The following is a 13372-nucleotide window of genomic DNA, read 5'->3' as shown; positions in this document are numbered from 1 at the left end:
TGCTAAATAGGATAGCCGATCATCTCGAGGATGAGAACCTATCTTCAAATTTCTGAATTTTGGGGATAGACCGTTGTTTAGAGGCTTCTTATGCTAGAATGTGTAATCCCAAGATCATGTCGTAAAGTTGTCACCAAATCAATCAAAGGGGGGAAAGGAATTTTTCTTTCTTCTCTTCTTTTTCTCTTGAGAGGAAGGGAGAGAACCTTACCTATATTATAGTTACCCTGCTTCTAATACAAGGATGCACCTATAGAAGTATGAACAGCAGTTTTGCTGAAAGGTTTTCCCACACTACTTCAAGGATTGCATGATATATATATACACAAATACAGCTAAGAACCAGTTACAGAGATTATCCTTTAGTCCCTTGAGTCAAGGGATGTTACAACAACTCGTAACAAATGAGTTGGTTACTGGAAGCGCTGCAGACTGTTAGGAAGTTGCAGATCTTCAGCTCAAGGCGGAGGTGCTGGTGACTGGGTGACTGGCTCTACATGCCCCCGCAAAATGGACGTGCCATCAGCAAGGTCAATCTTGGATTTGAGCAGCCAAAAATGATGACAAGCCAGAGGTTTTGTCAATAGATCGGCGAGCTGATCGATAGTATGAATATAATGAATTCTTATTTTACCTTTCTGCACTAGATCACGGACAAAGAGCAGATCAATCTCAATGTGCTTCATGTGAGAGTGCTGAACCGGATTAAGACTAAAGTGATGGGCTCCTATATTATCACAGAAGAGTCGTGGAGCATGCGGAAGCTCGAGACCAAGCTCAGAGATAAGAGAGTGCAGCCAAATTGTTTCCGATGTTGCACCAACCAATGCTCGAAATTCAGCTTCAGTGGACGAGCGAGAGGCGGCACGTTGTTTGCGAGCCGTCTAGAAAATGGGATTTTGACTAAGGAAGGTAATGAAAGCTGTAATAGAGATCCTGGAGTCATGATCCCCAGCCCAGTCAGCATCTGTATAGGTGCGAAGTTCCAGAGCACTATTCTTCTGGAGATGAATCCCATCAAAGATCGTATGCTTCAAATACCGGAGCAATTGCTTAGCAGCAGCCCAGTGGGTAGTAGTAGGCCGATGCATGAACTGGGAGAGGCGATTAACAGCAAAGACAATATCTGGCCGGGTGAGACCGAGATACTGAAGACCACCGATGATTTTGCGATATGCTATACTATCAGCAGGAGGGGAACCATCATGAAGAACGAGAGAGTTGCTGGTGGAAGGAGGAGTTTGAACTGCCTTTGCTCCATCCATGTTGGCCTGAGCCAAAAGATCATGCACATATTTGTACTGTGAAAGAAAAAGGCCTTGAGTGGTGGAATGATCTCGATACCCAAGAAGTAGTGAAGATTACCCAAGTCTTTGATAGAGAACCAGGCACTCAATTGAGAGATGATGTCGGAAACAATGGAAGAATTACTGTTGGTGATAATAATATCATCAATGTATACCAGGCAGTAACATGTAAAGCCATTTGAAAGATGAATAAATAGAGATGAAAACCATAACTAAGAAGAGCTTCTCGGAGAGACTGATACCAGAAGCGGGGCGCGTGCTTGAGGCCTTCTTTAACTTGCAGACAAAATATGGTTTAGAGGGATCCTCAAACCCAGGAGGCTATTTCTTGAACACAGATTCAAACAAGATCGCCATGAAGAAAGGCATTATTCACGTCCAATTATCGAAGGCACCAACCTTTGATAATAGCAAGCGAGAGAATAAGGTAAATGATGGCAGATTTGATAACAGGGCTGAAGGTTTCAAAGTAGTCAACCCCAGGACGCTGATGAAACCCTTTGGCAACTAGGCGAGCTTTGAACCGATTGATGGAGCCATTTGAATTTCGTTTCACCCGAAACACCCATTTGTTTTCCACAATATTCTGCCCAGCACTAGGAGGAACAAGATCCTAGGTTCCATGCATGAGAAGAGCTATGATTTCTTCAGACATTGCAGCACGCCAGTGAAAATCCTTGAGAGCCTGGCTGACACAAGTTGGTTCAATGGGTGTAGGAAGCAGATATTTGGTGGCAACAAACAACCACTTTGGACAGTAGATGTTGTTTATGGAGCGAGTGATCATGGGATGCTGACGGGCTGGGGGGGATCCGTAGGCTGTTCCTCAGGAGCAACAGCAAACTGATCAGTGGAGGAGGCGAGTGAAGATGGCATAGTGAAAGAAGATGATGCAAGAGACGCAGCCGAAGGTGACGAGGAAGCATCAGTAGAAGAACATGTCGACAGTGGTGAGACCTCCAATGGCACAGAAATCACAGGTGAGGCGGTAGCAGAAGGCATCCGGACAGGAGACAACTGAAGTGGATGGGTGAAGACAGACTCTTTGCAGGGAAATACAGATTCATCAAATTGAACATGACGGGAGACATAGAGGCGTTTGGTGGGAAGATGAAGACATAGGTAAGCACTCTGATTAGTGGAGTGTCCAACAAAGGGACACTCGAGGGATTTGGGCTGTAACTTGTGAGTGTTGTAAGGTCGAAGCCACGGATAGCAAAGGCAACCAAAGGTTCGGAGCTTCAGATAGTTAGGTGGCAGACCAAACAGAGCCTCCAGAGGAGACTTATATTTTAGTAATGGAGTGGGCATCCGGTTGATGAGATAAGTGGCAGTGGCGAAGGCATAGAACCAGAACTCTCGTGGAAGAGAAGCATGAGTGAGGAGGGTGAGGCCTGTTTCAACAACATGACAATGACGACGTTCGAAAACACCATTTTGTTGAGGAGTGTGAGGAGCCGATGTGTAATGGCTGATGCCATGCTCGGAGAGATAGGATTGCAAGGCAACTAACTCTCCACCAGTGTCAGAGTAAAGGCTATAAATTTTGGTGTTGAAACGAGTGGTAACCATACGGTGAAATTGGGGAAATAATGTTCGGTTGTCAAACTTCTGTTTGAGTGGGAAGAACCATACATATTTTGTAAAATGGTCAATGAAGATAATGTAATACAGGTGACCAGTGAAACTGACAATGGGAGATGAACCCCAAACATCAGTGTAGAGAAGCTCAAAGGGAGCATTACTTGTCATACCATGGGAGTGAAAAGGCAAATTGTGAGCTTTATTGATAGCACAAGCATTACAAAGTTTGGAACATGACATAGAAATGTTAACAGGAAGCGAAAAGGAACTAACAAGATGCGAAACAAATTTGGGAGAAGGATGACCGAGACGACTGTGCCAGCCAGCCAAGGAGATCCTCTCATGAACGAATGTAGTTTTCAAATGAGACGGCTGACGCTCACACGAGTCTAGAAGGGGGTACACACCATTGTCACACGGTCCTTATAGAAGAAGCTTCCCGTCCTCCGATCCTTGATAAGAAAAAAAGAGGGATGAAATTCAATGAAAACATCATTTTGCCTGGTGAACTGATGAACCGATATGAGGTTTTTTGAAGATCAGGAACACAGAGAGTATCATTGAGATGAAACAGGCGAGCAAAAAAGGAAAAAGTCAACAAACCAACGTGAGTCACAGGCAAACCTGAACGATCACCAAAAACTACTTCATCAATGTCGTCGTATTAGGAATGTGGATGAAGATTAGAAAGTTTGGTGCTGATGTTGTGGGAAGCTGCTGAATCAATGAGCCAACGCTTGTCAGTTGGATGTGAGGCAGAAGCACAATTTGCAGTGGGCTCGGAAGAGTGTAGCTGGGGGCAATGCTTGGCAATGTGTCCAACACAATCACAGATCTGGCATTTAGGAGCATACCGCTGCTTGGAGTATCGGTGTTTTGAGTCACCCTTGTGATCTGGATTGGTGTGAGAGGGGTAGAATGGTCGCCTGAAGGAACGCAAACCAGAAAACTACCTGCGTTGGGTGGAATGAGCAGTGGCCACCAGTGCCGGAGAGGATGCCACAAGCCGTTTCAAATAGGCTTCATGGCTGACAAGCAGGTCATGAAGTTCCTCAAAGGATAGAGAGGACTCCCGAGCTTGAATGGGAGCAGCAATATCTCGGAATTCAGGACCAAGACTATTGAGAACGTAAAGAGTAATGTCATCATCAGACAAGGGAGAATCGATTAGAGCAAGTTCAGCAGCAATGGTTTTGACCAATTGTAAGTAGACAAAAACACTGTGGTCACCATGCTAAAGAAGGGTAAGCTCCTCCTTAAGTTGCATGACCCGCGTGCGGGAGCGGCTGACATAGAGCTTGGTCAGCTTGCTCCAGGCATCGCAGGAGCTTTTGGATGATGCGACGAGGGGTACCACAGCATCAGAAATAGAGGCCAGGATAGCATTCAGGATGAGTTTATCCTGACAAAACCAGTGGTTGGAGGAAGAACTGGCTGAACGAGACAACATGCCATCAACATAACCATAGAAGTCATACCCAAGAAGAAGAGACTCAAACTGGGAATGCCAGGAGGGAAAGTTGGCTGGGGTAAGTCGAGCAGTAACCTGGGTTGAGGCATTGATGGCGACAAGGGAATATTCAGTGGAAGAAAAAGTAGACTAATGCACTGACGAGGAGGAGGAATCAGCCATGGCACAGACATGGGTCAGAAGAAAGAGAAAACTCAGTGGAGAATGGAAGCTCTGATACCATATAGAAGTATGAATAGCAGTTTTGCTGAAAGGTTTTTCCACACCACTTCAAGGATTGCATGATATATATATACACGAATACAGCTAAGAACTAGTTACAGAGATTATCCTTTAGTCCCTTGAGTCAAGGGATGTTACAACAACTCGTAACAACTAAGTTGGTTACTGTAAGTGTTGTAGACTGTTGGGAAGTTGCATATCTTCAGCTCAAAGCGGAGGCGCTGGTGATTGGCTCTACAGCACCATTCAAGATTCAAATCCAAAGTAATTACTAGATAGGCAAACGGGTATGGCTAGTAAAATTATCTTTTGATGCAACACAAATCCTTCCATTAAGATCATTGATACGATGTCTCGCTTTTAATTTCCATAGATATATACAGACATCCATCTTTCTTGAATACTTTCCTTATGGTTCAACTGCCGCTCTTCAAGGTAAGAAAATAATAGAAGTGCACCAACAAAAAGTGAAAAGAAATTTATCAAGTAAGAAAATAATAAAATGTGATGTTTAACGACTTTCTACATTGCCCATTATTATTGAACAAACCAAACCCCTGTAATGACACCCCTTGGATGCATCGACATAAATTCTGATAGCGTATTTATGATATTATTAGTAAGAAGATAGAAATTTTGGGTCGAGTGTGCCGTTCACAGATGTAACACAAATCCTTCCATCAAGATCACTGATACAATGTCTTGCTTTTTAATTTCCACAGATGTATACAGGCATCCATCTTTCTTGAATACCTTCCTTACGGTTCAACTGTCGCTCTTCAAGGTAAAAAAATAATAGAAGTGCATCAACAAAAAGTGAAGAAAAAAAAAATTATCAAGTAAGAAAATAATAAAATGTGATGTTTGACGACTTTCTACATTGCCCATTATTATTGAACAAACCAAATCTTTGTAATGACACCCCTTAGATGCATTGATATAAATTTTGACAGCTTATTTACGATATTATGAGTAAGAAGATGGAAATTTTGGGCCGAGTGTGCCGTTCACAGATGTAACACAAATCCTTCCATCAAGATCACCGATACGATGTCTCGTTTTTTAATTTCCACAGATGTATACAGGCATCCATTTTTCTTGAATACGATCCTTATGGTTCAACTGTCGCTCTTCAAGGTAAGAAAATAATAGAAGTGCACCAACAAAAAGTGAAAAGAAATTTATCAAGTGAGAAAATAATAAAATGTGATATTTGACGACTTTCTACGTTGCCCATTATTATTGAACAAACCAAACCCCTGTAATGACACCCCTTGAATGCATCGACATAAATTTTGACAGCTTATTTACGATATTATTAGTAAGAAAATGGAAATTTTCGGCCGAGTGTGCCATTCAATACCACTTGGTATAATAATAATATGATCAAGAACTATAAGCTTCATGATGCTACATGGAGAGCTCTCCCTACTCTTCAAGCAGGTACTTGCTCAATTCTTATAAATTTCTTAAGAGAATAAATTCTCATAAATTTAAGTTTTACATGTAAACAGAAAATCAAAGATAATAATATTAATCAAGACCTGATTTGCAAATACAATCCCTGCTTCTGGGTTTCTGCTAATAAACTAGAAACATATGTAGGAATATATCTTTCAGTGGCAGTTTCCAACCATAAACAAAGTTTAATGGACTAAAGAGTGTAAACACCAACATAAGGCATGTCTACAGAACCCAACCACATAGTTCCATTCCTCTCTTCCACTTCACTTACGGAGGTCGCTGCCCTTCTCTCCAGCACCTCTAACACCTTTCCCTCTTGGCTCAACCTCAATGCCACTGGATGATGCTCTGATGGCTCCCCAGTCTTCCCAAAGTCTGAGGCTGTTTGGCCATTTAACTGAACCTTGTCCTGGTTGAGTGCCACCCAGAACTCTCCCCCCGGGTTCCTCTTAATGTTGTCAGGGTAACCAGGGAGTTCTGCAAAGACTTCAAAGGTTCCGTTCCTTGGTCCCTGAAGCCAGTACTTGAGAACCCTACAAGTGCCGGTCTCGGCGATGAGAAGGAAGGTGGTGTCATTACTTATCGCCAATCCATTGGGGAAGGCGAGGCCTCTGATGAGCACCGTCACCTTCTTGGCTTTGGGATCATAATTCATCAACCTTCCAGTGGCGTCTCCCATGATCACAGCCAATATATAGTCCCTATATACAAGGAGGAGAAAGCATCATCTCTTAAGAAATCATCACAAGGAAGTCATAAGCTATTCATGCATCTTTAGTGTGTGCATCTCATATGCTCGCTCTAGGACGATCGACTAGTGACCTACCAGCTTCAAATCCAAAATTGCATGTAACAAAAGTTTACAATCACTAATTTTTACTCTAAGGTATGGTTAATTTAGGGTTTGTTCGAGTCAGACGCAACCATGATCGCCTGGCTAGGCCTGACTCAATTGGTAGGTCTAAGATTTGGACCGAGACAGGATCAATCTAACTTAACAACCGTACGCCATGCCTTAGATGCGAATTTCGGCTAGGTTTGAGTTGGGTTCAAGTCAGGCCAACTTCCAAGCTAGGTTCAAGCTTGCAGGTCAAGCACGAACCTAGTGCATGTTTGTGAATCATGTCTAGGTTTGGGAGCACAAGCATGGTCCTGTGATCCAGATCAAGCAATTAAGTTGGTTCCAAAATCAAGTCCGGTCATTATAGCATTTAGGAACTAGACCTACCAACTTGTACACCAGATGAGCTAACATAAGCATATGATGCAATGATGATGCATAACCGTTTCCTTGGCTACTGAATATAACATTCTCACAAATTACCTATGAGAGATTGATCGGATGGCATTGGCTCTCAGTGAAACAACCGGCGATTGGTCCAGGATTTGATTCCGACCAGTGCTAATAAAGCACTAGTTTCATGTGCTTCGGCTCGGTTTGCTTGGGGTTTTAGAATGGCTATGAAAGGTATGGATACCTGCCAAGATTAGAGCCCCTCCCAATCTTAGGGCTACGATAGGTATGGATAACTGGCAAGATTAGAGCCCTTCCCAACCTTAATTTTTTCAAAAAAAAAAGAAAAAGAGAAAAAGCTTCACATGGAAATCATATTCAAAGAAAAGCATAAGATTGATGTGTAATTTTTTTTTTTTTCTTTTGTTGCTTCCCTTTCCGACAGACACTTAACAGACAAACTATTCATTAATGGCATAAATTTTCAAAACAAGAAGCAGATAACTCTAAAAAAAATCAATGCATTGGTAGTATAGATTTTTCCATTAAAATTTATATGTTTATGCAAGCATTTTACTATGATATGTTGAAACAAAAAAAAAAAAAAAAAATCACATTGGTGAAATGGTGCATGCGCAAGAAATCTTTATATATCCTTAAGTCGTTGAGGGTAATACGGGCAATAAAGCCTTTCATGAACCACCTATCTATTCATAGCATATAAATATCTCATTTAGCATCTATTTGACGTGCACCAAGTTTCAGATTGCATCTTTCATGTGCAAAAAAAAAAAAAACCGTTGGATCACATCCTACACTAATCCAACAGTAGATTCGCACAAAAGAAGGTGAATCCTTCTTGCATGCAAAAGATACATCTTTCATGCGCATGCAACACACTTGTAGCCGAAGTGGCTTGAACATGGCCAATGTGGCATTAGATCTTTAAGGAGCCCTACGATATTAACAGGCTCCACAGTTCCAATCTCAAAACTATTGAATATATCAACCTCTTAGATAGACCCATGCAGACCTAAGACACTACTATATGCTTTTTTTTTTTTTTTTTTTTTTTTTTTTTTTGCTAATGCGGGTGGATCAGACCTGACGAGACCGGATACACCCAATAAAGTCAGAAAATAAAATACCTCGAAGTGCCAAAGGCAGCTCCCCATCGCCACTCCATAAGGTGCCTCCGGAGTGAGAAGCTACATACGCAGCTACCCAATCCGCAGCACCATTACCTTCACGGTAAATATGCTTAGCCTGAAAGGCCCATCCATCCCTCGCCATAACCCAAATGTCACGGAGCAGGGGATGGTCACACCCGCCACGCCTTGGACCCCCCTGGATCCAACTGACAATGGTGGCAGAGTCACCCTCCAGGATAATGGACCTAGCCCGTAAGACACACCGGGCATGGCGAAGGCCTGCCCAGGCTGCTGTCAGCTCCGCGCTGGGAACTGAAGTGTCAAATAACTGACTGCCACCGGCAGCCACAACCCTGGCACACGGGTCCCGGATAACAAAACCCGCGCCTCCCTGCGTGCCACCCTCCAAAACAGACCCATCAAAGTTGACCTTGAGGAAACTCGGGAGTGGGGGCTCCCAGGTGAAAAACACCGTGCGAGAGGCTGCCGAAGCAGAATGGGAACCCCAGGTGTCCCGAGCTATCAAGGTCCCTCCAACGGGGCTAGTAAAACACAGCTTCACTTGTCTCCTACGTGTGCCTCTCTATGAGAATTACACATAGGTGACCCTAAGTTTATGAGTCAATCTTCTGCCACTAGCTCCAACAGAGTAGGAAAATATAGCGGAAAGAAAAGGTTAGATTTAAATACTTTTAAATTTCATGCAAACGAGACTTTAGAACTACGCATTTACCAAAAAAAATTTAGATCTATGTTCACTAGTGCAAACAAAAATTCACTAGTGCGCACATCAAAGAGCATCGTACATACCTATTTTTTATTTTGCTACATTTCCTTTAGGTACATCTTAAAAAAGAAAACCTAAAAATCAATTAGAACGGACTCCTACTCTTACTAGAGTCCGCTAGTCCTACAACTTAAAAAAAAATAAACAAAACAATAAATATTGCATGTGTGAAAAGATGCCATCTGCCCATCCTCTCTTCTTTTGTCAAGCTTCTTTCCATCCGTTCTCTTTTTTGTCAAGTCATCTCTCCTACCTCCTTTTCTCTCCAAGTCTCTTTCTTTTTCTCCAAATTTATTTTTTTTCATTATCAAAAAAGCTTATAGCATGTATCAGAAAGTTGACAAGTATGTATTACTAGATAATATATTATATTTTGGTGAACACGGTACTTTGAAAACTATAGATTGATTTACCTAAAAATATGTATTGTGATGTTGGATGACTATTTTGCTAAAAGTATATTATCTGATTACGTACTACATATTATATTTCAACTAGTATTTTTTTATATTTTTTAAATTATAAAACTGATGGATTTCGTTAGAAAGAGAAATTTTGCTCGGATTTGATTTTGGAGTTTCTTGTTTAAAATGGATGCCAGAGAGAACGCGATAAAATAGGAAATCGCGGATTTTTCTTAATTTTCACGTCGAAGCAAGTTTGACTTACCGACAAACTGGTTAATGACTTTATTGCCCAGTAAAATATTTCAGACCGCACTCCATCTCTAGAATAACTCTACGTTACAATGCGAACTCCCCAAGGACTCTCCAAATTCCTACATGCATTACCTCGACTCTACCGTGAGGCCATGGGCGCCTAGCTTATCTCGCATGAATTAACTTTTTATTTTTCTTTTCCTTTTCACTTGAAAGTATAGCTAGCTAAACAGCCCTTTAATTAGCAAGAAAATTAAAGATGTATTAGGTTTTAGGGTAACAGAACCAGGCACCTCCTGCGGAATCTAGTGCTACTGTCTGTGAAATACACCACCCCGGTTTCCTGGTCGACGTCCAAACCATTAGCGAAGTTAAATGGCTGCCCATCGGCGCCCGTCGCGAGCTGCGTCGCCACCCCTCCGTTCGGCGCGACGACTAGGAGCCCAAAGTAGGCATCAGCAACATAGAGATCGCCTGTCGCCTTGTAAAACTGCAAACCCAATGGCCTTCCACATATGCTCTCCAACATACTATCGTTAGAGCCATGACAAACTCGCTCCCTGCAAACAAAGGAAAAGATCGATGGACCTCAAGCTGGAAACGTTCTTTTGTTGGTCTCTGAATGTGTTTCAAAGAAGCTAGCTAGCATTGTTACCTATACTTGGAATGAACGGCAAAGTCAGCCCAACCAAGGCCTTGGCCCTGCCATTTAACAATGCGACCATCAGAGACCCCAGTGTAGGGACCTCCGCCCAAGTGATCAAAGGCAAGGCTCTCGGGGCCGACCGCGGAGCTGAGTACGAGCCTATCGAAGTTCAGAAGCTTGTCCATGGCTTTTTGTTGGAAGCCGGAAGTGAAGGCAAGGAGAGCGAAGAGGGTGAGGACGGCCAGTGTGGTGGGATCGGTGCTCAAGAGCTTTGCTTCCATGGTGACTCGTAGAGGGGTGGACATATGTATATAGATCAGGTGCAGAAGAGAGCGTTGTTCTGAAGGGTGGTTGGCGAGACAGCGGTTGTCATTAATATGTTCGAATCCATTGTTGATTTCCATGGATCTACGGAGAAACGTGCGAATGGATGTTTGGGGAAATGGTGGCAATTATGAACTAGCCATAAAGTTAGTCACCTAATCAGACATGTTTGATACGCCGGGGGTTTCAAGATTTCGATCGGCGGGGCTGGAGGAAAGGTTTAGATCCTTGACATTACGGCTATCCACCTGGGGACGTTTGTTGTTGTGGTTTTGAGGATGGAGCGGGAGAAACAGCATGGGAGACACTGCAGTCGGGTGAGATGAGGGACACCTCACGCGTGGGATGTTTAGAAGAGTTATCCATCACGCATTATGTTTGGTTGTTGAGAGAAATGGAAATAAATGACTCCCATATTGCAATTATGGAGTTGCATTTTTATTCCAATATTAGAGGGGAATAGGAATATCCTAATTTTCTGAAATTTAATCCTGGCTCTTCTTCCAATATTCAAATCTTATTTGGTCAAATTTACATTAAAAATTGATTTTTTTTAAAAATACTCCCCTGTTTAAGTGATTTTCCAAACATACCTCTCTATTTAATCCAGTAATTTTCTCACCACTTGCCCTCCACTTTCAAGGCCGAACAATACTCTGGTTTGAGTGATGGAAGTTGAGTAGTTACCTCGATTAAGGGCGAGACCTTCATGTGGCCCTTCACTTTGGTTACTGACTCTTATTCCTTGCTCCCATGCGGTCAGCGAGACAGAGTGGCTAAGCCGAGAGGTCTATAAAGCTTAGTTCGATGCTTGAGGGGATATGGAAAGCAGCCTTTGAGCAGGCCGAGCTGTGCAAGGCAAAGACCATGGTAGCCGAGGCGAAGGCTAAGTTAGCCAAGGATGAGTCCAGGTCGGTGGAAGCCGGCACTTCGACCGCACGGCCCCAGGCAGGGTTGAAGAAGGCCCAACTGTCTGTGAATAGGATGGCCCTCAAACTACAGATCAAAGAGCGACGGACCTTTCTATGAAGCTGTCCCAAGCTGAATAGAGGGCCCAAGAGGCTAAACAACGGGGAACTGAAGCCAAGCAATGGGCTGACGAGGTCGGGCGGTAGGTCGAGGAGGCCGAGCGATGGGCCAGTGAGACTAATTGATGGGTTGCCGAGGCCAGGGAGCATGCCTTTCACGCCAAGGCGAAGGTCATGGGAGTAGTCGAAGAGAACTGCACCTCAGAGGAGTTCTCAGAAGAGGCCTCGGAGACTACGGCTAATGCCTTTAAGAAGGGCATCGAAGCATGCCGAGCTCAAGCTCTGCAGCTTTTCTTGGGGATGAGCTTCTCCATCCTCGATATCAATGATGGCGACACTGGTGAAGGCGGCGACTTTGATGGGACAAGGGCGAAGAATGAAGTCTTTCGCCATGTTATTTTTGCTTGCTTTTCTTTTTGCTCGAGTGAGCCGAGCTTGATGTGCCTCATTTTGTTTGGTCTCTATTGGGATCAGTGTGAAAGGATACAACTTTAATGAAAGCGAGGAGTTTTCCAAGTACCTAACTTTGGCCTTGATTTGTGTTGTGTTATTATTTGCTCTTTATTTGAGTCCAGTCGTCATTGCAAGCTTCGACCTTTGGTTGTAACTCTTTTTGCTCGGTTTCTGCCAAGATTAATATATGTACCAGAAGATATTGAAAGCAGATTTTTTTTTTTGGAGTACCCAACTTCGATTTTTTCTTGTCGTTGAGCCTTCGGCGTAGCGGTCAGTTCTTCTACTTGAGTCATTATAGACCTGAAGAGATTGCTTGACTCACTGAGCCTTCAGTTCGGCGGCCGGTTCCTATATAGGTCATTATGGATCTGAAGAGGTCGCTTGACTCACCAAGCCTTTGGAGCGGAGGTCGATTCTCCTACTCAGATCTTTATGGACCTAAAGAGGTCACTTGACTCACCAAGCCTTCGGTGCAGCAGCCGGTTCTCTTTTTTGGATCATTATGGGCCTAAAGAGGTCGCATGACTTGTTGAACCTTTAGCGCGGCAGCCGGTTTTGACCTGAAGAGGTTGCTTGACCTGTCGAGCCTTCGATGCAGTAGCCGATCTTTCTATCTCGAAAATATGCTCCTCGAGACATCTCTAGGGTTAGCTACTAGAGAAAATTCAAGTGGGCTCGATCTTTGGGAGGTTGGTGTCTCCGTTCGTCTTCGAAGTGTGCTCCTAGAGGCATCTCTAGGTTTGACTACCAGAGGAAATTCGAGTGAGCTCGGTCTTTCAGAGGTCAGTGCCTCCGTTCATCTCCAGATTATTCTTTCGAAGGCATCTCTGTGTTTCGCTACTAGAGAAAATCTGAGTAGGCTCGATCTTCTCATCTCAAGAGTATGTTTTCCGAGGCATCTCTAGGGTTGGCTACCAAAAGAAATTCGAGTGCGCTCGGTCTTCTAATCTCAAGAGTATGCTCTTTGAGGAATTTCTAGGGTTGGCTACTAGAAGAAATTCGAGTGGGCTCAATCTTCGGAAGGTTGGCGCATCCTTTT

General features: G+C 43.4%; 1 protein-coding gene across 1 annotated transcript; it reads right to left on the bottom strand.

Annotated features, from left to right (window-relative positions):
• Positions 1-5992: 5992 nt before the first annotated feature.
• LOC103722421 (protein STRICTOSIDINE SYNTHASE-LIKE 10-like) lies at positions 5993-10810 on the bottom strand. Its single transcript, XM_017846500.4, has 3 exons — positions 10535-10810; positions 10173-10439; positions 5993-6749 (listed from the first exon to the last, which is right to left on the bottom strand). The coding sequence occupies exons 1-3, from the start codon at positions 10804-10806 to the stop codon at positions 6239-6241; spliced, it is 1050 nt and encodes a 349-aa protein (XP_017701989.3). The 5' UTR covers positions 10807-10810; the 3' UTR covers positions 5993-6238.
• Positions 10811-13372: the final 2562 nt, after the last annotated feature.

The sequence above is a fragment of the Phoenix dactylifera genome, chromosome 2 (genome assembly GCF_051530095.1).
Source record: "Phoenix dactylifera cultivar Ajwa chromosome 2, Ajwa_hap1_PhDact_Kaust_v1.1, whole genome shotgun sequence".
NCBI classification, from domain to species: Eukaryota; Viridiplantae; Streptophyta; class Magnoliopsida; order Arecales; family Arecaceae; genus Phoenix; species Phoenix dactylifera.
Note: the sequence above shows the minus strand (reverse complement) of the source record. Positions and strands in the feature narration are given on the sequence as shown.

What these genes read in the sequence shown, in the direction of transcription:
- LOC103722421 (XM_017846500.4), bottom strand. Translation starts at nt 10,806, where the DNA reads ATGGAAGCAAAGCTCTTGAGCACCGATCCCACCACACTGGCCGTCCTC. An exon ending in GCCGTTCATTCCAAGTATAG is followed by an intron (nt 10,440 to 10,534) that starts GTAACAATGCTA and finishes CTTTGTTTGCAG; the next exon opens with GGAGCGAGTTTGTCATGGCT. An exon ending in AGCACTAGATTCCGCAGGAG is followed by an intron (nt 6,750 to 10,172) that starts GTGCCTGGTTCT and finishes CCTTGTATATAG; the next exon opens with GGACTATATATTGGCTGTGA.